At 50.7% G+C, this 26,869-nt stretch overlaps 9 protein-coding genes across 9 annotated transcripts; 4 read left to right on the top strand and 5 right to left on the bottom strand.

Moving 5' to 3' along the window:
* Positions 1-35: 35 nt before the first annotated feature.
* LRP88_14480 (Ty1/Copia family ribonuclease HI) lies at positions 36-5,234 on the bottom strand (the record flags this gene model as incomplete). The annotated part of the gene is made up of 5 exons (XM_083250824.1): positions 36-1,015; positions 1,090-1,777; positions 2,150-3,307; positions 3,512-4,236; positions 4,295-5,234. The coding sequence occupies 5 exons, from the start codon at positions 5,232-5,234 to the stop codon at positions 36-38; spliced, it is 4,491 nt and encodes a 1,496-aa protein (XP_083093456.1).
* An 895-nt stretch (positions 5,235-6,129) lies between these two features.
* LRP88_14479 (uncharacterized protein) lies at positions 6,130-7,185 on the top strand (the record flags this gene model as incomplete). Its single annotated transcript, XM_083250823.1, has 1 exon — positions 6,130-7,185. One exon carries the CDS (start codon positions 6,130-6,132, stop codon positions 7,183-7,185), a length of 1,056 nt encoding a protein of 351 aa, XP_083093455.1.
* A 2,592-nt stretch (positions 7,186-9,777) lies between these two features.
* Positions 9,778-10,461, bottom strand: LRP88_14478 (uncharacterized protein; the record flags this gene model as incomplete). Its single annotated transcript, XM_083250822.1, has 1 exon — positions 9,778-10,461. One exon carries the CDS (start codon positions 10,459-10,461, stop codon positions 9,778-9,780), a length of 684 nt encoding a protein of 227 aa, XP_083093454.1.
* Positions 10,462-12,113: 1,652 nt separating this feature from the next.
* LRP88_14477 (uncharacterized protein) lies at positions 12,114-12,504 on the top strand (the record flags this gene model as incomplete). Its single annotated transcript, XM_083250821.1, has 2 exons — positions 12,114-12,206; positions 12,271-12,504. 2 exons carry the CDS (start codon positions 12,114-12,116, stop codon positions 12,502-12,504), a joined length of 327 nt encoding a protein of 108 aa, XP_083093453.1.
* Positions 12,505-12,623: 119 nt separating this feature from the next.
* LRP88_14476 (M20 family metallopeptidase) lies at positions 12,624-14,059 on the bottom strand (the record flags this gene model as incomplete). Its single annotated transcript, XM_083250820.1, has 3 exons — positions 12,624-13,456; positions 13,517-13,660; positions 13,714-14,059. 3 exons carry the CDS (start codon positions 14,057-14,059, stop codon positions 12,624-12,626), a joined length of 1,323 nt encoding a protein of 440 aa, XP_083093452.1.
* Positions 14,060-14,944: 885 nt separating this feature from the next.
* Positions 14,945-15,700, bottom strand: LRP88_14475 (uncharacterized protein; the record flags this gene model as incomplete). Its single annotated transcript, XM_083250819.1, has 3 exons — positions 14,945-15,312; positions 15,364-15,431; positions 15,492-15,700. 3 exons carry the CDS (start codon positions 15,698-15,700, stop codon positions 14,945-14,947), a joined length of 645 nt encoding a protein of 214 aa, XP_083093451.1.
* Positions 15,701-16,143: 443 nt separating this feature from the next.
* LRP88_14474 (uncharacterized protein) lies at positions 16,144-16,601 on the top strand (the record flags this gene model as incomplete). The annotated part of the gene is made up of 2 exons (XM_083250818.1): positions 16,144-16,319; positions 16,577-16,601. 2 exons carry the CDS (start codon positions 16,144-16,146, stop codon positions 16,599-16,601), a joined length of 201 nt encoding a protein of 66 aa, XP_083093450.1.
* A 1,235-nt stretch (positions 16,602-17,836) lies between these two features.
* On the top strand, positions 17,837-18,502 carry LRP88_14473 (uncharacterized protein; the record flags this gene model as incomplete). The annotated part of the gene is made up of 2 exons (XM_083250817.1): positions 17,837-17,894; positions 17,946-18,502. The coding sequence occupies 2 exons, from the start codon at positions 17,837-17,839 to the stop codon at positions 18,500-18,502; spliced, it is 615 nt and encodes a 204-aa protein (XP_083093449.1).
* A 5,269-nt stretch (positions 18,503-23,771) lies between these two features.
* Positions 23,772-25,525, bottom strand: LRP88_14472 (uncharacterized protein; the record flags this gene model as incomplete). The annotated part of the gene is made up of 3 exons (XM_083250816.1): positions 23,772-23,783; positions 24,161-25,061; positions 25,239-25,525. The coding sequence occupies 3 exons, from the start codon at positions 25,523-25,525 to the stop codon at positions 23,772-23,774; spliced, it is 1,200 nt and encodes a 399-aa protein (XP_083093448.1).
* Positions 25,526-26,869: the final 1,344 nt, after the last annotated feature.

Raw genomic sequence — 26,869 nt, 5'->3', positions numbered from 1 at the left:
GACTTAGTGAATTGATAACGTTGAACGGTGCCCAACTACTTTTGTGCTTTGTGCGAATTGAACATGTTAAGCTGTGCTCGGAATCGCTCAAACTTCTGCCTTAGAAGGGCCTTTGTAAGCCCATCTGCTGGCATTCGAGCCGTTGGAAGGTATGTGACTGTGAACGACTTCTTCTCAACTTCTTGCCTTAGCCACATGTGATGTATATCTACATGGCGCAGGCGAGTAGCTAATCGTGTGCTCTCACCAATCACTAGACGAATCGTCTGCTGATTATCACATCGTATGTCCCATGGAATCTCAGGGTCGAACTGAAGCTCGTGAAAAAGGCGCTTGAGACTCATGGTTTCCTTCGCGGTTTGTTCCAAAGCAAGCAGCTCAGCTTCGGTGGTGGACGTAGTGACTGTTGCTTGCCTGCTCGCCTTCCACGTTATCAGCCCACCGAAAAGACTGATAAGGTGGCCTTGTGATGATCTTCTCGTGTCAGGGTCATCAGCAAAGGAAGCGTCGCTTGCAATCACCATAATCCCTATTTCACTGCTCTGTCCATAGCGAATAGAGCAGTGCCGAGTAATATACAGGTAGCGGATAGCTTGGTCTGCAGCTTTCTGATGTTCATCACTCGGGTTGGTGAGAAACCTTGATAACGTTGACGCAGCAAATGCCGCATCAGGCCTCACCATGATTGCTGTGTAGAGCACAGAACCGACCTTTTCTTGATAGATTCTGATCTCCTGAGGTGTAGCTTGGTCTGTTCTCTTCTTGAACTCTGTCACAGGGATTGGTATAGCAGGAAAGGTATTCTGAGCAGTTGCCCCGAATTTCGCTGCTATCTTTTCAATATAGGAATCATGGCAAATGTCAATCGTGTGCTTGGTGCGGTCACGAGCGATCCTTATGCCGAGAAACCATTCTGCCTCTCCCTTTTCTGATAGTTCGTAGGTTGCCTTGATCCCTTGAATGATCTCGTGAGCAGAGGAAGCATTGTTCCTGTGATAGAAGACGAGGATGTCATCTACAAAGAACACGAGGTATGTATCCCTAGCCGGCGTATAGAATAAGCACGGCCCTCCTTGCTCGATTCCATACCAAGATGCCTCAAGGTCTTAGAGAAGGTGTCAAACCATAGCTTTGGCGAGTCCCTCAGGCCGTACAGTGCTCGGTCGAGCTCTATACACATCCCGTTCTGCTTGAAACCCTGGGGTAGCTCACAGGTTACGGGGTCTTCATCTTTTCCTCTGACGGCGTTGACGAAGGCGTTCTTGATGTCTAGCTGCTCGATCTCCAGGTCGAACCGAGCAGCCAAAGCTATCATGAGTCGGAAAGAGCGCGCAGCAAGGGTCGCGGCGTACGTGTTATCGGCTGTAGCGCCTTCTTGAAAGTTGCCGCAGACACATAGGCGTGCCTTGCACCTTTCAAGGTATCCTGCCTTATCAAACTTGTAGGTGAACACCCACTTGACCGGCAGCACCTTTGACTTTGCTTCTGAGCGTTGAATCTCTCTCCATGTGCGCTTAGCACGCAGTGTATCCACCTCCAGGTTCGCTGCCTTGATAAACAAGCTACGGACTGGTTCTGCGAGGTTTTGGACTTGAGTCCATGTCTTAGGCTCTGGCGGGAGCTCATCCCGGTGCGGTGCAACTACCTGCTTACCCTTCTGCTTTAGCGAAGTGTAAGAGGGCTTGAGTGCTGACTTCGCCGGGGACTCTCCTTTGAGAGCTGCCAAGAAGACTCCGTATGTCGTTTGTATGCTCCGATGATCATACCATTCCTCATCCTCTTCGTGGTGATCAGTCAAGAGTAGGCTGTGGAACGGGTTTCTCGACGGAGTATGGGTTTGCGGGTCAGACCTTGTTTCCAGGCCTTGAGCTCGTCTACTGCTTTGTCTCGCACTTCTGCGCGTAGGTTCGGCTGTCTGGCGAGCTCTTCCGCGTTGGCGCCTACCTCCGCGTGCTTGTGAGGGCGTAGGTTGGCGCAACTGTTGTTGCTATTGAGTGTCAGCATCCTCAGCAGGCTCAGCTGTTGCCTCTGTCGGTGTCTGATCATTCAATATGTCTTGTTGTGCTCGGTGAGCATCTGTTGGTTCGTCCGTGGCTGTTTCCGGTGTGTTCACACTCGTGTCGCCAGGGATCGGTGTGCCTAGTCGTACAGAGATAACCTCTTGTAGCTCTGCCGTTGGTGTGCTCGGTTGAGCATCGCTCTGACTTTGCTGGAGCTGGGCCGAGGGCTCCGGCGTCTGTCTCGGCGTTTGAAGTCCTATCGGCGCTTGAACTGGTGCATGCTCGGGTTCGGGCTGCTTTTCCGCGCTCATAGAGGCAGGTTCACTGCTCTGTAGCGGGTCTAGCGCTGTCACCCCCGAGTTCAAAGCCGGTGACGTGATTTCTTGAGGGGTCAGTTGTGCGATTTCGTCCTCATCGCTGTCGTCTTCGTTGAAAACGACGATCCACTCATTCAACTCTTGGTTTGTCTGCTCGATCGCGCTCTCCTCCATGGGTTTGTAGAAGACGTGTTCGTTGAAGCGGACATTCCGTGTGAGTATGACCTTCTCAAGTCGAGGAACCCATATCCGATACAAGTTGCGCGCTTTGTAGCCCACTAAGTACCCTATGTGTCCTCTGGGGCTCGTCTTAAAGCCTCTCCTGTGCTTATTTGCCTCCCTGTCCTTGTCCAGGGGGTACGCACGGCAACCATAAGCGTAGATACCACTCCAATCAGGGGAAAGATCTGCTGTATGCTCTCTTATTGGCAAAGGAGCATTAGTCCGGAACCACTGGTCAAGCACCTCTTGTGGTGATGACCAATCGTGCTTCTGGCTCGGACTCATGTTGAGCAGATAGACGGCAGCTTGTGTGCTCTCAGGCCACAGCTCATGCGGTAAGCCTGCGCTGTTGAGCATCACATTGGATTTGCCAGTCACTATTTTCCCTGCTATCTCAATTCCGCCGTTCGACTCGTGAGTGTTGGTAGGAGGGGTCTCTATGACTATTCCTTCCTCACGGGATGAGCGTTGGAAGTCGGTATTCTCTGATTGGTGTATCACAGCACGCTCGTTGTCGCACTTGAACACGCAGATATACAGGCCGAATTGTCGTCTCACCCAGCGGTCAAGGTAAAATAGAGCATTGGTTATAGCCGGGCCCTCCTTGGTTTGGAGAGGTATAGCTTTCAACCAGCCGCTGTATTCGTCCTTGATCACTAGAAGCCACCTCGCTCCATTATAACCTCGCTCGTAGTCTTGAAGATCCCATAGTACTCGCCAAAAGGGCCTCGGTGAGCGGTGCTCCGAGGGTCTCCTGCTCACCACTTGCTGCGCGTAGGTTAGCGCACAGCTCTCACACTCAAGCCTAGTAACGCCCTTGATTCGAACGTTCCTAGCTTTATGTATAAGTTGCTCGGTGGCAGCCTTCCCTAGGTGCCCTGTACGAAGGTGCCATAGGTTCTCGGAGTCTAGCCTAGGGCGAGGGGGTTCTCTCGATGGTCTAAAGCGCCTGAAGCGCCGTGCACTGCTCACAACGGTGAAGATAGCTTCGTTGTTGCTTGGAAGAGCATTCTCATGCACCGGATCAGGTTCAGAAGAGCAAGAGGAAAGAGGCTTATATTGAAAGAAGGTAAGGTTGTACCGGCGCTGCAACTGGGCCATTACCACGCTCTGCTCAGGTGGTCCCCATCGCAGTGAGCAGTCAAAACCAGAGTACCAAATCCCAGTCCGTTCGTGAAGAAGGGCTTCGGAGATAATATTGGTGTGGAAGCCCTCTACCACCACGACATTCGTAAGCGTCAGGGAGCGGTCCCGTTCTCCGGTCGGCCCGTTCAGCACTCGGTGCAGCACGCGAGTGCCCTTTCCAATGATCCTAAACTTCGAGGTACCCGCTTCGACATATCCCTCTGAAGGCACAAAGGATCCCGGCTCCAGACGGTCTGGGCTGTTCACCAGATGGGTTGCTCCACAGTTATCTAGGAGGGTGCTCTCAGCAAGCGGATGAAGAGGCGTTCCACGCGCTGTATACATCACGACTGAGTGTTCCGCTTCGTAGAGGATCTCAGGGATAATGATTGTAGAGATGTGTGGATGATCTGGGTAGTTGACAAGGCCTCCTTTGCTAGGAGCAGCAGTGAACCAGCCTTTCTTAGCTAGTTTTTCTTTCAGCCAAGCCCAATGGGGCTTATCCAACTCGGCCTTGATGGCGAGGATACCATCTTCCGTAAGGTTGGTCATGTGAGAGGTGTGGCCGGTGACTGCCTTTTTCCAAATAGGCGCACTGCTCAGGCTTCCATGGGTGCTTTGGGCGCTTACAAGGGCAGTTCTTACTCGTGCTCTTGCCAGCGGCGTTCTTCCCTTGCTGCATTGATCCCGTGGCCATCGGCAACGTAGCATATACGCCACTGAGCACCGAAGGGTTGTTTTGGGTGATCACTGCGCTTAGGATGCCGGCGAGTTCGAGGAGGGTCTGCTTTTTATCTGGCTCCTCGATGAGCTGCCACTGCTTCCATCTTGCCCACTCAGGAGCTAGCTTCACCTCAACAGCCTGTAGGAAGCGCTGTTTGCCTGAAACACCGATTATCTCGGGTATGTCGTGTGCGCGGGCGATCGCGTAAGCTTGGTTCCAGTCCCTGATCCAGGCGTGCGGGTCTTGACGGGCCTTGCCGGCCTCCTTCAGGACCTGCTCGTACCTTTTGATAGCTTCCTGGTGGGTTGTCAGGCTGCTCGGTGCGAGCTGCGCCTGCAGGGCTCTGATCAGTTGGCGCACAGAATAGCCGTCGGGGTTCGAGGTCACAAGCTCCTTCGTCACCGAGCTCAGGATGGCTGGGTTCACTGATTTGGTAATAAAAGACATCAGCGTGCTGTGCTTGGTGCTGATTTCCTTGTGACCTTTGCGGAGTTCTGAGTAGCTTGCGATTTCCAACTGATAGTCCCTGGCGATTTCATCTGACGTTGGGGTAGCTCGGGCAGCCGGAGCCTGAGCAGCTGCGAGCCCTCCCGCTGCTCTGCGCGAAGCATTGGTCAGTTCCCGCTCGTGGTGTTCTTTCAACCTCCTATTGGAGTAGACCTCATAGGGTTCTAGCTTCGGCACGGGGTTGAGATCACCAGCGGCGTCGGGCTTCGCGGGGTCGATTTGCTCCCATAGATGGTATGCTCGGGCTTCAAGCTCTAGTGACATAATCCATAGGGACCAGTCTCGTTGAGTGTCTAGCCTCACGGCTGTTGACGGGTTTGAAGCAGCCACGAGCGTCATGATTGCTAGGTCGAGCAGTGGAAAAGGGGTTGCGTGTATATGCGCGATTTGTATGCTTAAGGCGGTCGGTTGGATCGAGGACGACGATAATAGCGTTTGTCGAGAGTAATGATGATTTCAATGAGAAAGTAAGCAGTGGAAGTTACTAGGAACGCTCCTACCCGGGCTCATAACTGTGACTAACAGCTATTGCTGCACCGACCGAGCATACGAAAGAGGAGTAATAAAGAGCCTTGATTTCTATAAAGGGGAAGCGGCACAAAGCCGTTTATAAGCATGACCGCGCGGACCACAGGCAGGTCTGTGCGCGACCAATCAGCGGGAGGGGCTTACGTAACACTATTCCAAAGCTGATATTTGCAGTAGGCAAATATTCATCTTGATTGCTCCCCGTTTCTTGCCCAAAAATTCGAGCTCCCTTCCAATGCGTGCGATCTTGAGGCAGACGCTTATTAGTTGCCTTCTTTTTTAGGGTAGCAAACACTTGTGCGTTCATGAAGAGGAGGCCAGGCCTTCTTTATTCAACGATTCTGGCTGCTGACACCCTGTTGACCCCTGGTTGCTGATGGGGCCAGCGCCGGCATTCGGGGTCTCCGGACCCCCGGGTATGAATTCCGCGGAGGCTCCGGGAGAGAGGTCAAGCCTACTTTAAGTCAGTGAGAGCCACCCAGCTGCTATTATTAGTGGTAGTAACTACGAAGAAACCAATCTCGGTCCGTGGCTGACCTGACGATCTCCGCTGGCCTGAATGGGCTTGAGTCGGTAATATCTTGCTGTATAAGAAGTGAAGTCCTCCTCAAAATGGTTTCCTACTTTGTTTTTTCAGTCTAATAACCTTCCACTTGACTTTTCCTTTCCGTTATCCGCATTGAAAAGTACCCTCAGCGCTGGCATTATGCCCACTCTAGCCATCGCTGGTGGTACCTCCTCCGGCCTCGGTCGAGCCATTGTCACTGCTCTCCTATCCTCTCAACGCCACTCATTGTGGAACGCAGTCATACTCTCTCGATCCGAAAAAGTTCCTCTCTGGCTCCGCGCCATCGACAAACACGGCGCACTTACCCAGGTCCGCGCCGTCGATTACCTCTCCATCGAATCTTTGGCCGAAGCCTTGAAAGGTGTTCATACAGTTGCCTCGGTCACTTCGGCGATCGATGGAACCCAGGCACAAATACAAAAGAATCTCTTGCATGCTGCCGTTCGGCAGGGCTGCAAACGGTTTGCACCGGCGCAGTGGGGTTTTGGTCCGAAGGGGCAGGAAAACATTCAGACCACCAGACCGTTTTTCGATGGTGTTTGGGACGAATGCTTGAAGTTTAAGAACGAGATTGAATGTGCAAAGTTCAACTCAGGATCTTACACAAACTATATCGGTCATGGAATCTACCCAAACCCTTTAAAAGTGGCCGATGATACAGCTCTGCAGCTGATGTCGGCGGGAAATGGATACATGGCTGGCGAGGACGAGGCGTGTCAGGGTTTGCTGAGACAAGGCGACTTGGCAGATGGCTCCGGCGCCTTCCTTCTCGGGCTTCGCAACGGCATCGCGGAGATTCCTGTCAAAGATGACGGCTCCTGGCCCAGGGTCACCATGACAACGATGAGAGACGTGGGCAGATTCTTTGTGGCATCCCTCGAGTTGCCAAAGTGGGATGAATCCATGAGCATGGCTGGTGAGACCCTCACCATGGGTGAACTTCTCGCACATGCAGAAGCCGTTACCGGAAAGAAGTTTCTGGTGAATCAACTCACGCGGGCTTATCTCAAGAAGAGGCTATCAGAAATTGCGCCCCACGACTACATGGCGCAGTTGTGGACAGAGTTTAAACTCGCCTACACCCGCGATCTAGACGATGAGATGGTCTTGAAACCCGTAGGCAATGAGCTTTGTCCTGAAGTGCAGCCTATGGGAGTGCGTGAGTACATGGAAAAGCATTGGGTTGGAGAGTAGAAGTGGTAGACAACTTCGTGAGCCCTCAACTCTTTCTGCACGAAAAGGCCCATCTGCTTTAAGAGAGACCAGCACATGTCTGTTCGTATATCCTTAGTTATTATTTTGCAATAAGACTATCGACGCGACGCATCGCCGCTTTTACATAGGCTGTAAGGCGAAGAATTATAGTGGCGGAGAAAGCTAAAGACTGTAGGACAGGGGTAGCATACATATCAAACGCCACTTTTTTGGTCCACGATATCTCTCCAATAAAAACAAGGTATGCAGAAAAAACCGATCAAAAATGACTCAGCTGACGTTGAGACACGGGTACAATTTCTTCACTTCTCCTCTTGAGTAGAAATGGACGACACCGACTACTATCGTATTCTGGAAATCGACGACTCGGTGGATGAGGCGACCATCAAACTGGCAGTCAAAGCAAACTACAAACGTCTGGCACTGAAGCATCATCCTGATAAGAACCCGGGTGACAAAGATGCCACTGCAAGGTTCCAGAAGGTATGTCACCTTCGCGACCACTAGGTTACGGGCCTAACAGCTGTTCAGATTCAACATGCTTTTGACATTCTATCTGATGATAAGAAACGCAAAGAGTACAACGAAGGGAGGGCTAGGCGTAGCGGGGATACAGCGGCCCGTAAGGCCAGAGAAGCTGAGGAACAGGCCGCACATGCACGGGCTGATGCTCACAAGAAAGAGGAGCAAGAAAGACGACGTCGTGCTGAACGGCAGCAGAAGAAGCGGCAGCAGCAACATGAGAGGCAACGCCAACAACAGGAGGATCAACGTCGGCGCGAAGAAGAACAAGAGCGGGAGCAACAACAACAGAGAGAGGAACAGGCACGACGTCAACAAGAGGAACAGCGACAGAGAGATGAGCAACGTCGTCAGGACGAGCAGCGCCGACAAAAAAAACAACAGCGCGCCCGGGAGCGGTATGGAGCCCATGAGAAAGCAGAAAAGCAAGCAGACCCTGGCGTAGGGCGGCCGGAGAACGCCAAGTCATTTGTTAAGTGGATCAACGATTTCGTTCAGTCCACAGCCCCAGCGCCGATAAGTCGCATGTTTAAGTCGATTCAGTCGAACTGGACACCCACCCATTGGTGGTGGTTGCTCGGCTTCACTCTTGTGTGGATTGCATGGTTTCTCCGCGGCAGCTCTACACCTGGATTGCCTGGATCTGAACTAGTGCAAGCTTCCAGGGCGCCACCTCTTTCGGCTCCTTTGCACGAGATGCTGAAGAAACTTCGGATCGGCCGAAGCCTTGGCGAGGTACAAACCCGTTTTTCTGAAAGGTGCAATTTGCCTTACGAACTGCAACTGATGGAGCCTCTTGTCGGGGCTTTGATTGATCCTCTAGACGACCGCTCATCTGTTGAAAGATACTGGGACTACTCATGCAGTGCAGTCGATGGAGTCGTCGAGACATACCTGGTCACCGATCGCTTAATCGCCGAGGTTGAGAAGACAATCGAGGTAGCCATGTCTCAGCTGGAGGGAATGATACCTCCTCAGCCCTCTTTCTACTACCGACTCATAGGAGCTCATACGACAACAAACAGCCGGAGAACAGACAAAAAGGTTCGCCAGGTGTTGGTTCCAATGGCGGACTCGATATCTGAAACCCTAGACAAGACCGTCATGATATTGAGGACGACCGAACACAGCCTCAGTATGCTGCTAGAGACGCTTAACAATATAGCCGTTTCGGTTTATGGCGAAAGCATCCTAGATAAGCATCCTAGGGAGAAGCTAGGGGCAGTAGTGAGTTGGAGGATCATCTTTAGTCGGCTCTCGTCGAACCTCTTTGATCTCAGCAAGCCGGGGTCGACTTATTTCTACAGTGACACGAGCGAAGCCAAGGAGGAAATCTCGATTGCCAGAGCGGCCATGCTGGCTCTACAGGACAAACTCTTGGTATTTCAAAGAGCGTTGCAGGACGCACCGCTGACTGCGCTTGAAAATACATTGGAGCTGTGCGCGAGCGTGCTACGCAGCGACTGGAACGAGCTGCGAACAAGTCAGTCAGACTCGAGTCGCACGCAAAAGGAAAGGCGAAGAGTTAGAAGGCTAGTTACGTGGTTAAACGTTTTTTGAGAGCAGTGTTGAGAGAAGGGAACACATAGCAATAGAGACTTTGCTATGGCCTTGGGTCAACTGTGTGTCTTAAGACTCACGAGTAATATGTTAAGCCGACGAGGATAAGACCACTCTACAAAGGGTCACGGTTGATTAAACTAGACAAAGTATACAAAGGCACAGTTAAGAAGTCCTCTAAATACCCTTGCTAGGCCTAGTCTATAATAGCCTGGGTTAAGGAGGTAACTACTAAGGACTGTGGGCGAGAAAGGAAATCTTATCAGTTGATATTTGCATTGCGTGTTAAGCTGCTTCACGAAAATATGATCCTTGCTTCACCTTTGATGATTGATATAACGCCTGACTCAACTAATAGCACAAGTGCATAATAGTCATTAATTTGACCGAGACTCTTGGTGTAATCATAATAGCTAGGCTGCCCTCGAACAATGCAACGTTTAACGATAGCCACCCCCCTCCAAGCCCTTACAACGTTCCCGCCCCCAACTAAAAGTGCGTAAAGCCCAGAAGCACAGCGTTTTCATCTTGGTCCATATCCTCTTCCGTAGCGATCTCGGTGTCCTTTACGCGCACCCTCATCGCCATTGAGACCTTTACCAAGTGACGCGCTATCTTAGCGGCCGCTTCCTTTGATGAAAGGTAGGTGACATCCAGAGTAAAGCCGTCGGTATGCCCTTCGAAACCGACCACCTTGGAATTCTTCCGGAAGTTTCTCACAAGCTCTACATCCACGAGCTTTCCGTGACTTGCGCGGTCATCGGAGACTAGCCGCTTCCGGTTCACCTCTTCATCGCACACAAGGGTGATTGGGATAAACTGGCAGTGCCGTTCCTCGGCGCAGGTCATGTATTCCAGGCTGGTATTAATACCAAGATCGTTGTCGGTTTGGAAGTCGGTAAAAATAAACGCACTATAGTACGTTGCCTCATTCTTGATGAGCGGCTTGAAGATGGCACGACGGATCTTGCGGCGAAGTTTCTGATAGCCTGGTTGATCACGGTCAAGGACCGCATCTGCTGGGTTGATGAGGAGATGGTTGTGAACAAGCTTGACAGTCCCGGTTTGAAAGAGTGAGACCAGGTGTTTGGCGATTGTAAGTTTGCCTGTTCCAGGGAAGGCATTGATGTATATGATGGGAGCAGGTGGCCACACGTTGCGTGGAGATGCCATTTTGTGTCGTTCTGATGAAACTTGGTGAAGCTCGGAGATGGACGTTTTTGATGATGAAGTTGAGTGAGAAGAGACTGCAGAGGAACACTGCTATGTTTTAATACAGTCATAGAAAAATCTTCAACATACTTTTCAAGCCAAGGTTCTTTTATCCTGCATTGTGGAAGCTTATATGCCTTTCCAAAACCTTGACTCCAAACGCTGAACATATTTTCGGTCAAATAAGCGCGGCACACGACGGCTTATCCAGTTCTTAGAGATTCCACTTAGAGCCATGTCCAAGTTGGTGATCAAGTTAACCGTAGTCAAGTCGGGTTTATCTTTTTTGTGCTTACATTGTCACTCAAAGCTCCACTGAGACACCGCCTTCCGTTACTTTTGATAGTGGAATAACGTATATGCAGAGAAATAGCTGCATGTTCCCTCAAACAAGGATCTCTAACGAGGTTGCAATGCTATCGAGGTGGAGATTGCCAGGATGCAAATCCCATGACTCCGCATTTGCGGCAATAGCTGAAGATCTAGAGATTACGCCGCTCCCTTGACTCTTCATCTTCATCTCCTCCAGTAGAATCTACTCCAACATATACTTTGCCATGACACCCCCCTCTACTGACAACACTAACCCTGCTGAGACTCCTGTAGACTTCCACCATGCCCAAAATTGGGCGAGTTTGAGGGCAGGGGTATGGCGCGCCAAATCTACACTTATCTCGTCTGCTAATGAAAGGAAAGGACGCCTCAGGAGAGGATTCGGCAGTAGGAGATGATGCTGCCAGTTCAACCGACTCAATCTCATCCAGCATTCTTCACTACCGAACTATCCATGGAAGAACCTACCATTCCGAGAGGGGAAATGCCCAGTATTGGTACAGAAGCTCCCGGCCACGTCTTGACTCCACTAGTTAATGCCCTCTAGGACGCCCAATGGCGACCATCACAATGAGTCAATGGATATCAAGTGCGTCAAAGTTTGGTTGCAGCTAATCAAGCTGACATGTTCAGTCATCACCTTCTCTCACTATCACTGAACGGCAAGCTTCACCTTGCGCCGCTGAAAAATGATAACAAAGTGCGTTTAGCCCTTCAATGCTTGTCGTTGCTGACAAGTCCTTAGAAAGTTGTCGATATTGGAACTGGAACCGGTAAGGCATCTCTTCCAAACTTCAGCAATGGCCTAAACTGATAATATCACAGGCATATGGGCTATGTAAACACTCCCCCTCTCATTTTCGTCTTCCCATCGGCCATAGCTGACCAGGTCAGTGATTTCGCCGATCAGTATCCCAACGCCGAGGTAATCGGAACCGACATCTCTCCGATTCAGCCCACTTGGATTCCTGCAAACCTTAAATTGTGAGCATCAGCTTCCAAGCTCGTCAGTTCAAACTGACAGAAGAAGCGAAATCGAGGACTGCACCCAAGAATGGACATTTGACCCGAAATATTTCGACTACGTACACGTTCGTTATCTCTATGGAAGCATCAGTGACTGGTCTGCTCTGTTTAAGGAAGCGTTTAGAGTTTGCAAGCCTGGTGGTTGGGTTGAAAGTTATGAAGCTTCCCCTCGTATGGAAAGTGATGATGGAAGTGTTACTGAGACCTGCGCTATTAATGAATGGGGGAAATTCTTTATCGCGGGAGGAAAAAAGTTGAACCGCACATTTGAGATTCTGGATAAGGATCTCCAGAAGAAGGGCATGGAAGAGGCCGGCTTCGTCGACGTTCAAGTCTGGGACTTCAAGGTAAGCTTTACCACCAGCCAGCAACTTTCTCTCACATCAGGATTGAACACTCACTTCGGTTCAGGCACCCATCGGCGGCTGGACCGAGGACCCTCGTCTCAAGGAGATTGGCCAGTTTTCTCAGGCTGCTCTCGAGCAAGACTACGAGGGCTACTTACTTTTCATGGCCAACATGGTTCTCGGTTGGTCTAAGGAGGAAGTCTCGATATATTGCGCCCAACTCCGCCGCGAGATCCGCTCGGGCAAGTTTCATCCTTTTTACCGGCAGCGGGTTGTGTATGGCCGAAAGCCTGAGTAAATATACATTGATCTCATATCATTAGAGTGAAGAGGTGTTTGAAAATCATTAGCCTAATTTATCAACATAATATCGACATCGTTGCTCGTAATATGAGAAACCTTCCGGTACCGAAGAATTCAGTTATCAGGGCTGGACTTTCCTGTCTTCTTGAAGTTCTCTTTCACTTTATCCAAATACCCATCAACCGTCAAAACATCCAACGCAACTCCAGCCAAACTCTTGCCCACCGCAAGAGACTCGTTGAAGGCCCGTCTTGTCCCAGCCACAATCTCAAACTCGGGAGTATGAGGCCCGGTCGCCGGTGAAGTGCCATTGTCATAGTGAATCCCAAAGCCAGCACTGATTGAAGGAAACTCGTGGCTGATGTTGCCCTGGTCGGTGCTGGCTGAGCCCCGGACAGCCTTTGCCTTTTCCTCCTCCATAGGTTTGCCACCAAGCTTGGCAAACCAGGTAGAGTACGAGCGAGCAAGGATGTCGTTTGTCCTCATTTCGGTATAACCATAGGGGAGCTTGGTGAAATTGAGCTTTGTTCCAGTAGCGACAGCAGCGCCCTTGAAACACTGGTGCACACGCTCGGTCAGGTCCGATAGGGCGTCGACGTTGTTGGCTCGAAGCGCCCACATTCCGCTCGACTTGGCCGAAATGACGTTGTAGCGGCTTCCGCCGGACTTGATGTATCCTTGAATGATCTCATCCCTGCGCGTCTGCTGGCGTAGCATGGCTAGGCCGTCGTATGCAAGGACGATAGCATCTTGGGCATTGATGCCTTCCCAAGGAGAAGCAGCGGCGTGAGCTTCCTTGCCAGTGTACTCGATCTCAAACCTGGTGATGGCGGTGGTTGTCATCCAAGCAGTGTCAGCTCCGTTGCCGGGGTGAGAGATGAGGCTGACATCAACCTTGCAGTCATCATAGGCACCTGCATCCAGTAGCTTGATCTTACCGCCGCCGCCTATTGATGCAGTGTGAGTTACTCAACGATGTATCGTGTTGAATTGAAGTGTTTGCCTACCTTCCTCGGCGGGTGTTCCAAAGAGAATGACTTTGCCGCCCAGCTTCTCTTTTCGCATGATCTCAGCTGTTGCAAGAGCGCCAGATACAGAGGCCATGGCGATGAGGTTGTGGCCACAAGCATGTCCAAGGTCAACAAGAGCATCTATCGTCGACTGTGAGCTACTCAAGCGTGTCTGAGGGATTCAGTCTGCTTACCGTATTCGGCATTGAAGGAAACAACCGGTCCATCACCATCACCTTCATACACGGCGACAAAGGCTGTGCTGATGTTGTAAGCTGAGCGCGTAACCTTCCAGCCGTCCTGGTCGGCCATGAAATCGGTCAGGATCTTGTGAGCCTTGACCTCCTCGTACTGAAGTTCAGGGTTGTCGTGGATCTCCTTGTTGATGGGCCAAAGCTCCGGATTAATGGAGTCGACGTACTTGGACACGTCTTTCAAGTAGGTTGCAGAAGAGCAGTCGTCAGCCCGGGGCTTAATAGCAGCAGCCATAGCAGACTGGCAAACACCCAGAGCAAGGAGTGCTCCCTTATAGAACGCCATGATAGAAGTGGTTCGATCCCAGGAGCGGGGATAACTTGACAGTTGGGTGGCTCTGCGAGTGACAACCAGCTGCACGCGAGTATCTTTTCTTTATACTTGATGCCCGGAGCAAGATTGACCTAGTCCTCCCAAGATAGGGAGAACAAGCTTAAGTCATTGCCGAGAGCTATTGCCGAGTGCTATTGCCGCCTTTTACGAGCTGCTCGTATCTTTACTCCATTAGGAAGGACCTTGTTTATCATGCTCCGCACTCACGAGAGGACACCTGCAAATATAGCCTGAGCTGTGGACAGGCGGGGGTTGTGGTTTCTTTTCAAAGAGCAAGAATACAGAAAAAGGGATGTCAAAGACTGGCATCTAACATGGGCCCAAACTTTATATATAAAGACAATGCTCAGTATAAACTCAGCTATAACCCTGATCCCACTATTGTTATCTATAGTTATCAGACGCAACGACTGCCCTGACATGTTGCGTTGACGAGAGATGGCGGTGTGTGATGAAGATAGGCTAGGTTACACTGATGGCCCACTAGATGCTACCCCGACTTATCAACGACGCTACCTAACAAGCCCTGGGTCTCAGGTAGGCGAAAAATGTCGCTAGTGGAATATGCCAACCAGGGACAATGGGCTGCTCTCCCTTGCTTGAACTTGGGGTCACGCCGAGTTATTGCTTCGCGGAGTCAGCAAGTCGGGTAACACTTATCGCAATTAATTATCTACTGCGCTTTCTTATTATAGGTACATATTAGCAATAGACATTGCTCTTATTAATAATATTTTATTTCAAATTAGAGTTGTAGTAGAATACTTAGTCGCGCATATATACAGAGTTTCCCCTAAGAGAACAACTCCCCAGTACACAAGCCTTCTATATAGGACGCTATACTTCAGAAAGGGGTGTCCTTGACCTCGAGGACGTTGTCGGTCGTTCCAGAGATTGCATCTCCATATCCACTGTAACGTAGATCTTCCGACTTGATGAGGCATCGTCCAATTGCTCCCAGTCTCTATCTGATTTCACGTTGGGGATAATGCCCTTGTGCCGCCGTCCTGTGGATACTCCAACCTTGCTCGTCACAGTTGACTTTCCTGCCCCTGTAAAGGGTGTGACATTGGACGATGAGTGTCCATGGGATGAGTCGAAGTTGACCCAGTTCTTCAAAAGTCTTCGTAAAGAGGGTAGCGAGCCTGCGATGATACCCGTTCCTGACTCAAAGACAGACCATAGTGCGATATTCCCAACATTGTCTGAGCATTCCAGGTCAGCCGAGGTATTTTGTCCCAAGACAGAGAACTTACATGGATAGTCTGTAGGGTCAGCATAGAACTTGATATAAGGAAGCCTCACGATAGTGGCAATGGACGCCCTATTTTCAACATCAAGTTAGTAAATCTTCAACGAGTTAGTCCAGGAATAACGGCCTTACAGGACACCTAATCCGAGGATAATACTGATGGAAACCTTGGTCGCCATTTTCATCTGAGCTTTGTAGAGCATAAAGCCAGGCAAGATTGCGCATATCCAGTCTGTAGCCACAGCCGCAGCGGACACGAGATAGCTAAGGCTTGTGATGACGATAGGAGGAGAACATGTTCCTGCGGATTTATCCCAGTTTGCCTGGACAGGACGGCACATGGCAAAAAGGCCAATGATGACAATGAGGGTAGAGATGCATGAGGCCGTAAGCGTAACCCATGTAATAATACGGTGGGTTTTTATAACTGCGATTCGAAGGAGTGTAACGCAGATGGATGCTTTGATGAACACCAAAGAAGAGCAATAGAATGTCTGGAATAGCCAAATGTGCTATTCGTTCTGCGTGTGAGCTGAGAACCGCTCTCTATCAGGAGGGAGGTTGAGGCTTACCAATTTACTCTTTTCCACGAGGTATTCATTCAGTCGCTCATCTTTCGCACCGAGCCCGTAATAGCATCCTTTAGATATTACACCAACAACAACCATGAAGAGCATCTATGCGCCCTCGATAAGCTTATCTTCTGGAGAAAAGGAAAAAAAATGGGACGCGTGAGACTTACCCACCCGACTAGCATGAGGACATCATCCGTACTGAAGACGCCATGCTTGAGTCGAATTCCACATCTCAGGCCGACAACTATGGTGGATGGGGGCGTCAGGATGAGAGTCACGATGAGGAGGACAAGCCCAAGACCCTGTGGGGTAACGGACATGACATCTGGGCTGGCTGCCATGGTGGATATGGCTCGATCGGTCCGTACAAGTCTCAATGGTCCCTGTATGTTGCGTTGCAGATTGAACAATGGGCTCCCTTTTATTCCGCTCCCCTCCATCGAACAAACTCTATTCCACCTCGGTTTTCTTCATCATTCATGGGTCGGCAGATTGGGATCTTCTTAGCGTAAGGCACGGAATGTCTCCCCCGCGATAAAACTTTCTTCCCCAGTCAGAGGCTATCGCTAGTTTCTTTAGCCTCCAAATAGCGGACTTCAGCCCTGGGTATTGCAGATAATCACATCTAACTTTGGCCAACAGTTCGCCCAGAATTCGTCGCGACTGACTCATGCACCAGCTCTGGGGAAGGATTAGCACCCAACTCTCTTCACGGCCAAAACATGCAGAAATAGGAACACAAGCTTACGGTAGCAAGGGGTCGGTAGCCCTAGGCTACATAAGGCCGCTCATTAGATTAGTCTGAAGGATCTGGACGAGTTTAGTTAAGTCTTTGGCTGGTCCCTCGGCGAGTATGATACCCGCCCGAAACCTTTCGGCGGCGCGTTTAAGGCTGGGTTGACCAATGTTTCAGCCATAGCTTTCAAGAGCCTTTTTCCACCATGAGTCATTGTTTTTAACGTTGGGCTTTGCCACTGTCTCGCGTGTTTTCTTGTGCCATGTGGCAGTCGCCATGAAACCCCTATCTCGTGCGTAGGAAGCAGAGACTTAATCTGCCACTCGGAACCAAGCCGCCACGATCCGGTGGTTCAGTGATGATCGGGGTTCGGACGCTAACAATTTTCGGTACGAGACGAGATACGAGCCCTGTCGCCACGATGTTGATCGCAGAGGTCAAAGCGACAAGTGTGGTTCGCTAAGCTAAAATGGTCTGCCGACCTGACGATTGAGCCCTCTCACGTTTCGTGGCTGATTACTCGCATCGCATCATTCGTGCCCAACCTTGGCGAGCTCTAGGTTCTCCTATGGCTTGTCAAGAATTGTCTCTTCCAAACACGGTTCCTACCACTCTTGTTCCAGGGGACACCACAATGGCCTGGCTCGACGCGACCAAGTAAACTTGGATGTTGGACTACCTTCCGTCCAACAACATCACTTGGGTCTATAAGCAGAGCGAATAGAACTCTACTTGGTCTGTTGACTGCGAGATGACGAACCATACGACACTCAACATCACTGCTGACTCTAAATACTCAGTTTCCGATCCAATGCGTCACTTTCCTGCGCTGAGCCAAGTTCGACCCCAGCATGTCGAATCGCACAGAGCATAGGCATGCCAGAGATTCTGCGGCTTGAAAATCACCACAGAGAGCGATATCGTGTAGATGAAGGATGTCTCCTTTTTCGTCTTGGCCCAGTCCAGCCCATCAACCCCCGAACGCATCTATCGAAACAAGGACGCCATGCATCGACGCTTGGCTGTGCTGCATGTTCACGAGGCCGCACTGATGGCTCAAGACGCACAGCTTGGTGGCCGTGGTGCTTGACGTGTCAATGGAACAATCCGAAATTCCAGTTACACGAGCATTGACTGTCGTCTACAGCATCGCATGCCCGTCCCTGATGCCAACACCTACCAACGAAACAGACTCGATCGTGCGGGCCTACGCAGACTACAATCGTCCCAGAATCATGAGCCCGTGAGCTCGTATCACCACTCCCGCCGGAGCAGATTTGCGCTTTTACCAGGCCTACATGATTTCGTGGTTTGTACAGAATGCAATCCCCATACAGCGAAAGCTCAGCGTTGGCCTCGCCGCCACACAGCTGCGGACAGCATTCCTGGTCGTCATCATCTTGGTCGCCATCTGCATTATCGCCACTCTAGTTCGTTACGCACTTTTCTACCGCCGTCACAGCGCCGACCTTCAGGCCTCCCAGGTTCCTGACGCCAAGCTTGACTGGATGCTTCATGCGAAGCATGTCGGCGAGATTGGCCTGGCCTTTCCCGACTGTGACCTCTTCAAAACGGTAGCTTATGGGACGATCAAGGCTCCAGCCGCTACTGTTCGAGGGCTACCACGGGTGTACTCGATTCGGCCGTCCGATGAGAAATTAGCCAGTGGTGGCCAGTCCCAGGTAGACCAACCATCTGTTTTACTGGTTTTGTCAGAGACAGATGTCTCAGAGACTCCCAAGACTCAAGGGAGGGAAAATCAGGCAGTCGGTCCTACCACTTCTACCAAGGATGATGCTACACGTGTTGGAAGAGATGAGGCGGCCACCTGACAGAGTGCTAGGAACACGGTAAAGCCTGACAACTCAACTTGACTTCACTCAAACTCTCATTCAAATTGTTCAAATGTAGATATCTCAACTTTTTAGTCGATTTTTACGGAGGACGAACTTGGCTCGTTTTGGCTGGGGCAAGTCGTAGCAGTCCATCACTACCCACTCACTCAATCCTGCATCCGACGTTATTTCCTGATATTCTGTTACCCATCCTAGACACAGCCTCTCTAGCACTGAGCAAGGGTCGTTTGAGCTTTGTCTCAGGACATCCGGTTGTCGTAGGTCAAAACGTTGGCGTGGTGTTCCTTGTTCCCGATGTGAGGGAACTCATGGGCACTAGTGTAGTCGGGAACACCCTCAGGCATGCGCACCCGCGATGGTATTTTTAGAGTACATCCTTGTTTGAGAATACTGTTTCGTTCCATGACACGTTTGCCGAGCCAAATACCGAGTTCGGCGCTTGCTTGTCACGGGATAGGAACGTTAAGCGCCTTATGCAACCCACCCTCATTTATTCTCCACTCGAGCTCGAAATGAAGAAATGACATACAGGCCGCAATCGCAAGCCCGGTTCCTAGGTATATTTGAAGATCCAGTCGGTGGCCCATGTCGCCGAGACCCGCTATGCTGGTCGAACTCTCAACTCATCAACCAATCAGATAACAATGCGCAGGTGCCATCACGTTGTTGGCTCTGTTCAGAGTCGCTATTGGTTACCAAGAGCAATCGGGCGAAGCTCGCAATTGTTCTGACCTGAAACAAGACCTGGTGGTTCCTGGTCGCCGCAACCGCGCGGCTACTACATCCAAGACGCCAATTGGAGACACGAAACTCCTCCGAGAAGATGATTTGGCGGGCTTCCATCTCCAAAAGTTCTTACAGTTCATGCATGTTAGGTGCATGGCTCGCAGGCACCCATCTCGGGTAGTATGATACAGTCATTGCGGGATCTCTAACGATCCCGCAGCGCTTCGCTAACCAGCTCGTACGGTTGCGTTACGTGAAACCCAGGCCATGTCGGTTGGTTTCTTAACTCGTAGCTTGGGGGTTGAAGGGTCACGGCCCATCCTGGTTGTGGATGGTCTCTCCATGTCGAGTATTACGCCGCATGCCTTGATAAAAGGCCTCGTTCCCGTCACTTCGATTCCATGCGTCAAGCACCGATCCCATCGAACAGCATCAACCCTCTACCAACCCTTTCCAATAGCTCAGTTTCGAGTATCTGTAATACTGCGAAATCACTTCAAACCAACAATGTCCACCTTCAAGGAAGCCATCAGTCAGGTACCTGGACAGCCTCCCACAATGTATATAGGGCAATACGTATACATGGCAAAGGTATGCCTTCTCAAAAGAAAAGAAATCACCAAGGAAATCGCCGAATTCTGATTGATGCGCAGACTTCACTCCCTCAGTCCGACTATGACTCGCTGATGAAGGCGGGTGAAGAAGCGTACAAGATTCTGCAGCAATCTGGCCTGCCGATTGACCATACGGGAGAGAAAGCCTGGCCTGCAGGCGCTGAGAGGCTCAACGCTCAGGTCAGGGCGAAGCACAGTGCAACTCCAAAAGTTTCCGGCGGATTTAAAAGATTCGTTGAACAGGCTCGGACTGCAATTGCAAACGCCAAGTGACAGATCTGGGCACCAAGTAAGAGAGGGGGCGAGATGGGTATCATGACAAATATTACATATTTTTAGGTAATGGGAAAGGCTCAACTTCAATAATAGTCTCTCAGAAATGATGTGCGTAGGTGGAAAAAAAACCTTGTCGTTGGTACTCTCGAGTGGAAGCTTCTTTGATTGAGTCAAGTGTAGTTTGAAGCCGTGATAAACATTGTAAAGAGGTGACTCCTCATCCGCTGGATGGGACTTACTCATCGTGAAGTTGAACATTGCATCCATTGCCAACCGAGGTATTCAGCGGACATAGTCCGATTCTCCTGAGTGGATGAAACATCAATTAGCCGCGCGGCTCCTGCGAGAATCCCACAGGTCAATGCTTGCCAAGGATCTGTAACGAAGCGCCAAGAACAGCCGCTATGAAAGAAACATCCAATTAAAGAGTCTGTTAACAGACCGGATACAAGTTCGAGTGTGGTTGAAAACGGGCAGTCCGTCAGGTTCATGGGCCCGCTACCCGGCTAAAAGGGACGTTGCTGCAACGGGCCCATTGCCAAATTCCAGTTCTGCACAAAGACAACGATGAATATAGCAATTATGTGATACTCAGACTCGACAAGGTACCGGGTCCTTGTTCAATACCAATTTAGAAGCATTTGAGCATCCATCGGCGCAAAGGTACCAAGGAACTGATAGACCTTGTTGATACACTATTACTAGACGTGGTATATCTCATTACTCATTAATCATGATCCTTCCTGCGCCCGATACCAGAATCTGCTTTTACCTGTATGAAAATCATTCCCATCGCTATATAACCAAGTCTGGCGAATTCTCCAGCTATTCCACAATCGTAACTATGCGATGCCTGGAAAGTGTTTCCTCCAATGTAAATCTGAAAGAAAGCAACACTCCTGTTTCTGAACCAATAATAATTGTCGAGCCTGATATCTCGATGGCGCAGCCTTCGTGGGGTCTAAATCTCGGTGGTAACCAGAAGAACTCCATGTCGTTCCACATGAGCCATGACATGTCAGCACTGACTCCGTACCCCAACCTCCCAGGGGAGATCCCTGTACCATTGTCATTTTCTGTTTGAGGGGTATTGAGCGAGATTCGACCAAAGTTGGTGAAAGGATAGTCCCTGCCGATGTCGAAATCAATACGGGTCGGAGAGAATCCGAGGTTGACGTGATTAATAAGTGCTCCAGTTGCAGTATCCCAGACCCTCATACTGGAACCGCAAACCCACGCCACATGTTGAGAACCACTCGAGAAGCTACACTCCACAGGAGGCCTTGATGACGGTGTGTTGAACTTCAGGGCCGCATCGCCCAGGACGACAGATATGACTTCCAGAGAATACACTCGCTTATATGCGCGTACGCCCCGTGAAGCCCGTTCTTCATCAACCGCCCACTGCACCGCGACCCATCTCCCGTCTGGAGAAATACCGCTGATGTGCGCCTTGATGGCGTTGGGTGGAAGCCGCGTGCGAAGTCTATGAAGACAAACGCCGTCTTCGACAGACCAAACGTACACGTGAGAATGCTTAGTGGTATAAGATATAGCCGCAACACGTGTCGAGTCGGGTGAGAACCTCGCATCTGAAAGCCTCCTTCCGCCCGTGAGTTGATGACCGTACTCTCCCGAGTCCGGCATCATGGTGTAAATGGCGTCTTCGCTGGGTCTAAAGGCGATACGGCTCCCATCAGGGGAAAACGCAACCTCAGATCCATTGTGTTTGTCAATCTCGGAGACACGCTGGCCCGTGTCTACCCGATATATGTACAGAGTCGATCGCGTCCACGCGCAAAACAATAAACGACTCAAGAAAGCGAATGGGGGTTTTGAAGAGGGCCCTTCTGAATGCTCCATCCTGTGGGGGCATTCGAGACGATGCATGCACACGCCGGTATCTATCCTCCACAGCGCCAGCTCTTTATTTGCTGAGAAGGATGCAACGACGGAACCATCTGGAGATACCACCATGGCTTGAATGGGTTGTCTGCTCTCGTCTGATAGAGGGAGGTTGCTTCCAGAGCTGATGGAGCAGATGTGTACCATCTTGTCGGCAGACCCTGAAGCGACTAGGCGCATGTCTGGAGAGAAGGACATGGCTTTCACCTCGCTTGCGAAACCGCTGAGAATATGTAGACAATTTCCCGTAGAAATTTCCCAGACTTTGACGGTTTTGTCTTCATGTATCGAACCCAAAATCGCACCGTCTAGAGAAAACTGTGTCAAAGTGGCGCGGCTCCTACCACTATAAGGGGTCGTGATGCTTTGCACAACCTCGCCCGTCTCTACCCAGCGGACAAGAATAGTGTCGTCGGCCTCGGAATGGAGGTGTTCGTTGCCTGCCATCATGAATGTTGACTCTGTATTCATAACGGTCGACTGACTTGTGTCCTCAACAAAGCAATACGACACGTCCCGGCGCGGACTGTTGTGAGGGACTTCGAGGGAGAGATTCCCTGTTTGTTCATGTTTCCGGATGCGGTAGCCGCTCTCGACGCTCCACAAGGAGAAGAAGCCCGTTTCTTCCACCACTACCGCGATAACTTTCGAGTCGGATGAGAAACGCAGGGAGTACGGGGTGGTTTGCAGTCGTTTCCTGGGATCCGTAAAGCCGCCTTGTCTAAACTGCCATATGCATTGGAGGGTATCCAGTTGCATAATCCGCAAGTCACCCCGTTCACCAATCCACGCCACAAGCTTAGAGTCTGGTGAAAACTCAACGGGGCATTCTCTGTGATTCCCATGAATGGCTAGATTCTCTAGTTGTATACCCGTGTCACTTTTCCAGATTCGGATAGTCTCGTCGCATTTGGAAGCTATGAGCGCCGAGTCAGGTGAGAACTTGACGTCCCTGACAGGACGTTTATGCCTCTGGAATTCTCGAATGCATTCTCCTGTTTCCACACGCCAGATCCTAACATTGTGATCTGATGACGCTGAAGCCAGGAGCGAAGAGTCCGGGGAGAAAGCAACGGCGTTGACTGTTCCCTTGTGGCCCTCCAAGGTGTATTGGACTTGGCCCCAGTGAGAGTCGGGGGCTGGAACAAGGGATACCCATGAAGGGCCTTCGCCCCAGAAGAGTCTCCGCATCATGCTGTTTTCCGGGGTAATGCTGAGAAGAGAAGAGTACAGCTGAAGGGGGTGTGATTCGATGATGGTTAAGTTCCTCTGGATAAAGCTGGGGGCCTCTTTCAAGAGCTGGCCAAGCTCTGAACAGGGTGTATTCTGAGTCTCTGTTAGCATCACCTTGGAAATGAGCATTGTAGTTGCTTCTTACATGCAGAAATACCTGAAGGCTTTTCGAAATGTGATAACTCTCGGTGGGCCTTTCAATGAGGCTAAGAACCTCTATCCAATGAAGAAAATGGCTGGACAGGAAGTTGTAGATCTCCTGGTCGCGATAAAAGCTCCTCTCCGCATTCTGCATATGATGGGCCCAGAAACGGCAGGCATATTTCAATTCTGGGGGGATAGAAGAGTCCACTTGCCCCCGTCGTAAGCTTGAGCGATCAGCCCCTGGGTGAACTTGGCCACAAATGTCTTCTTCCAGGGCATCGTTCATGATGCGAAGGCAGCATGAGGTAATATGACCGTTCCAGTACTTTTCATCCACCCAGAACTCATCAGTTCCTTTCCTCTCAGGGTCAGTTAGGAAATCCCGAAATGATAGGTGGAGTAACCGGATGGGGGAGTATGCAGACTGTGGTACATTCAGCACTGAATGGAGCACGTCTAACCGAGCATGAACGGTGTCTTCTCTGACATCGAGGAGGTGGGCTAAAGCAGGTGCTGAGAGCGGCGTTTCGAGAAGCACAATGGTCCCAACAACGGTCCGGAAATCATCTAGGACTTGTCCCTTCCCACTGTTGGAGAGTCCCGCCAACTGTTGCTCCAGAGGTGGGAGATAAGTCGCCTCCATTTTTGCATCTTGGCTCCTCGTCCTGTACTTCAATACTTTTCGTAACTGTTCTCTGGGATTGCCGCATCTCCTGTCCGAGAGGAATCGACAGACTGTGGTAGCAAAGATGAAGAGCGGGCCAGCCATCCGGACGAGCGTTGCTGTGTCTCTTGGTCCAGGCCAGTCCTTTGGTAAGTGTCTGTCCCTTGAGACTGAGCGGTTGTAGTTCCTCCTGATCTGGTCAAGTCTAAACTTCAAGAAAATTTCAACGTCGTGCTCGACAATAGTCTCTGATATCTCGTGAAGCACGAAATTCCTATGGTGGTCCCGGCTGTCGTGAAAACCCAGTCGAATCGGCAGTTCTGTTCGGCTCGTAATGAGAACTCTGATGCGGAAATTTTTGACATCTTTAAAGTCAGATAAGAGGGTGATCAGGCGCCGGACATCGTCATCTCCGTCACACTCATCCAGGCCATCCACAACGATCGCAAGAGTAGTCCTATTCCTGTTCCGGACACGCATCAACGGCTGCAAGATGAGTTTTTTGAACTGCTTATCGGCGGACATTTCTATGATGGAGTCTTTTCCGTCAATAGCTGCTCTGATGTGAGGGACAAGGTCAGGCATGGAGCGAACGAGTTGATAGGTGATGGTTGTGTAGAACCTGGACATGTTCCCTCTGTCAATCTCGCCCCTCTTGAAGAAGAAGCTAGCACCTAGATATCGATGCATAGCTGCCGTCGCCGCAACGGTTCGAGATATTGTCGACTTTCCAGTGCCCGCCATCCCGTTGAGCCAGAAGACAGTAGGAGCTTTCCGACTGTTGACCCAATCATCTATGTCTCGAAGTAACTCAACTCGGGTACCCGTCAGACAAGTAGCGCCGTCTTCTTCTTCGCGAGAGTCGTGCAATGCCCCCAGTGCAGTGGGCAACATGTGCATGAGCATGCGCTGCTCCATAGAGACCATGGTCTCATCAACTCTGACAACCTTGGCGTCGACGCCGATTATGGCCCTTGATGATATGTTAGCTCAACTGATGAAGGATGCATGGAAGTCCGCATACGTTTGATAAACCTGAAGAGCCAAATTGATCCGTTTTGTGCATCTCCTAATCCGTTTAATCTTCTGATTCACCTCCCTCCTATTCAACGGCCACCTCAACACCCTGATGCGAAACATCCTCATAAACCTGCGGCCGGTGCTATACTGCAGGCTCTCCACCAGCTTTCGGAGGACATTGAGGCTTTCCCGGAGGGCGTCCTCCATGTCTTGCGAGGCCTCCAAGCTGGCGCCATCCTGGTCCTTGATCAGGCGTCGTGCTGATTTGGCGGCTCTTCTTAGCGTCGTCACCTCGTCGCGCAGCTCCTCGATGTCGCTCCTGGCACTTCTGGCGTCTTCGGCATATTGGGAACAGAGCGTAGCGACTTTTACAGACAAGTTGATGACGACGTTTGCGACAGCGCCGACTCCCTCCATGTTGTGAGGGAGAGTCGGGGTTGTTGGAGGTTGGTAAATGCGATGAAAACAGGATGGTCCAGGTGAGGGGTCACCTCAGCCAGGGACCAGGATTATCAGCGAATTACCGCGCATCGGCTGACAAGGGATTTCGCCCCATTGCCCAGCCTGCCTTAGTGACAGGTGCACTGTCAAAAGTTGTTCGCCTGCCAGCGAAGCGACATGATGCATGAAACCAGCCTCTCGAATAAATCTTGAGAGACCAATTGGGATGCCAGCTGTGTCCCTCGGTTACCGCTCTCCCCCGGTCGATGGCGATTCCCTGTACCCATGATAGTCTTATCACCACAAAGGGGATAAGTTCAGCACAAGTACCGAATGCACGTCTGTGAAAACATAAATAACGACGTATACGTACGCAGATGTTGCCACAACCAATGCGTTGGCACAATCAGGCTGGCTCTTTCACAACACCATTGGCAAAGACAAACCTCCCCGGGTGGCCTCAATGACACCTTCAATGCACATGCCGTAGTCCTGGCAGGTGGGAAAACATCACCCACTCAACCTGCAATCAGTTGGCTCATCCCTTGGGTATCCCAATAGCACACTGTCAATCGCCGAGTCCCACAAATCCAATAAGTTGGGCCTATAGGTAACATACCCATGAATCCCTAGCAAGAACCCCTCGTCGTCGTTTTGAGTTCATCCGTCATATGCAAATAACCAGCAATCCAATATCCAATACCCCTATCTCATTGGATCCCGACAAAAACGCCTTGAAGAAAGCCCTGTCGGCGACGCCATCGTGGCGTATCCTGTGAAATGTTTCACAAATCCATCGGATCCTCCTGCACGACTGCATATATGACCCCCGGCGTTGCTCATCCCAACTCGCTCTGCACACTGAATGGTATTATGCCTCGAGCCTGGAAATGACAAAATCCAACAAAACTAGCACCGAGGCTGTGCGCGCGAGCCATTTTGCTGACTTCCTACAGAACGTGCCAGCCTTCGAAGTAATGATGTCTACCCTTCGCTTAGGACAGAGAGCACGGAGAGAACCTCTCTAACGGTCAAATACCCTTTATTTAACATCATTCAAACTGTTCAATCGCCCGAGCCGAATTTCGAGAGTGCATGTATGACGAGCATATCGAGTCCTCTTACTGTGCGGGCCCTGCATGCCTCAACTGAACAGAAGCAACCCACCAGGGGCTAGTGTTCTGAGGCAAGGTGAATCCGAGGACTGGTCTAAACTCGAATCAAACGGGGGAATTAATATCTAGGGCGATAATACTATGAATGAGACCTTTGAAGCACGAGTTGAGACTATCGGCGTAAAAGGAGCACTATTAATATCTT

Source organism: Fusarium phalaenopsidis (genome assembly GCF_050370095.1).
Source record: "Fusarium phalaenopsidis strain FUZ10S chromosome Unknown contig_32362, whole genome shotgun sequence".
Taxonomy (NCBI): Eukaryota; Fungi; Ascomycota; class Sordariomycetes; order Hypocreales; family Nectriaceae; genus Fusarium; species Fusarium phalaenopsidis.
Note: the sequence above shows the minus strand (reverse complement) of the source record. Positions and strands in the feature narration are given on the sequence as shown.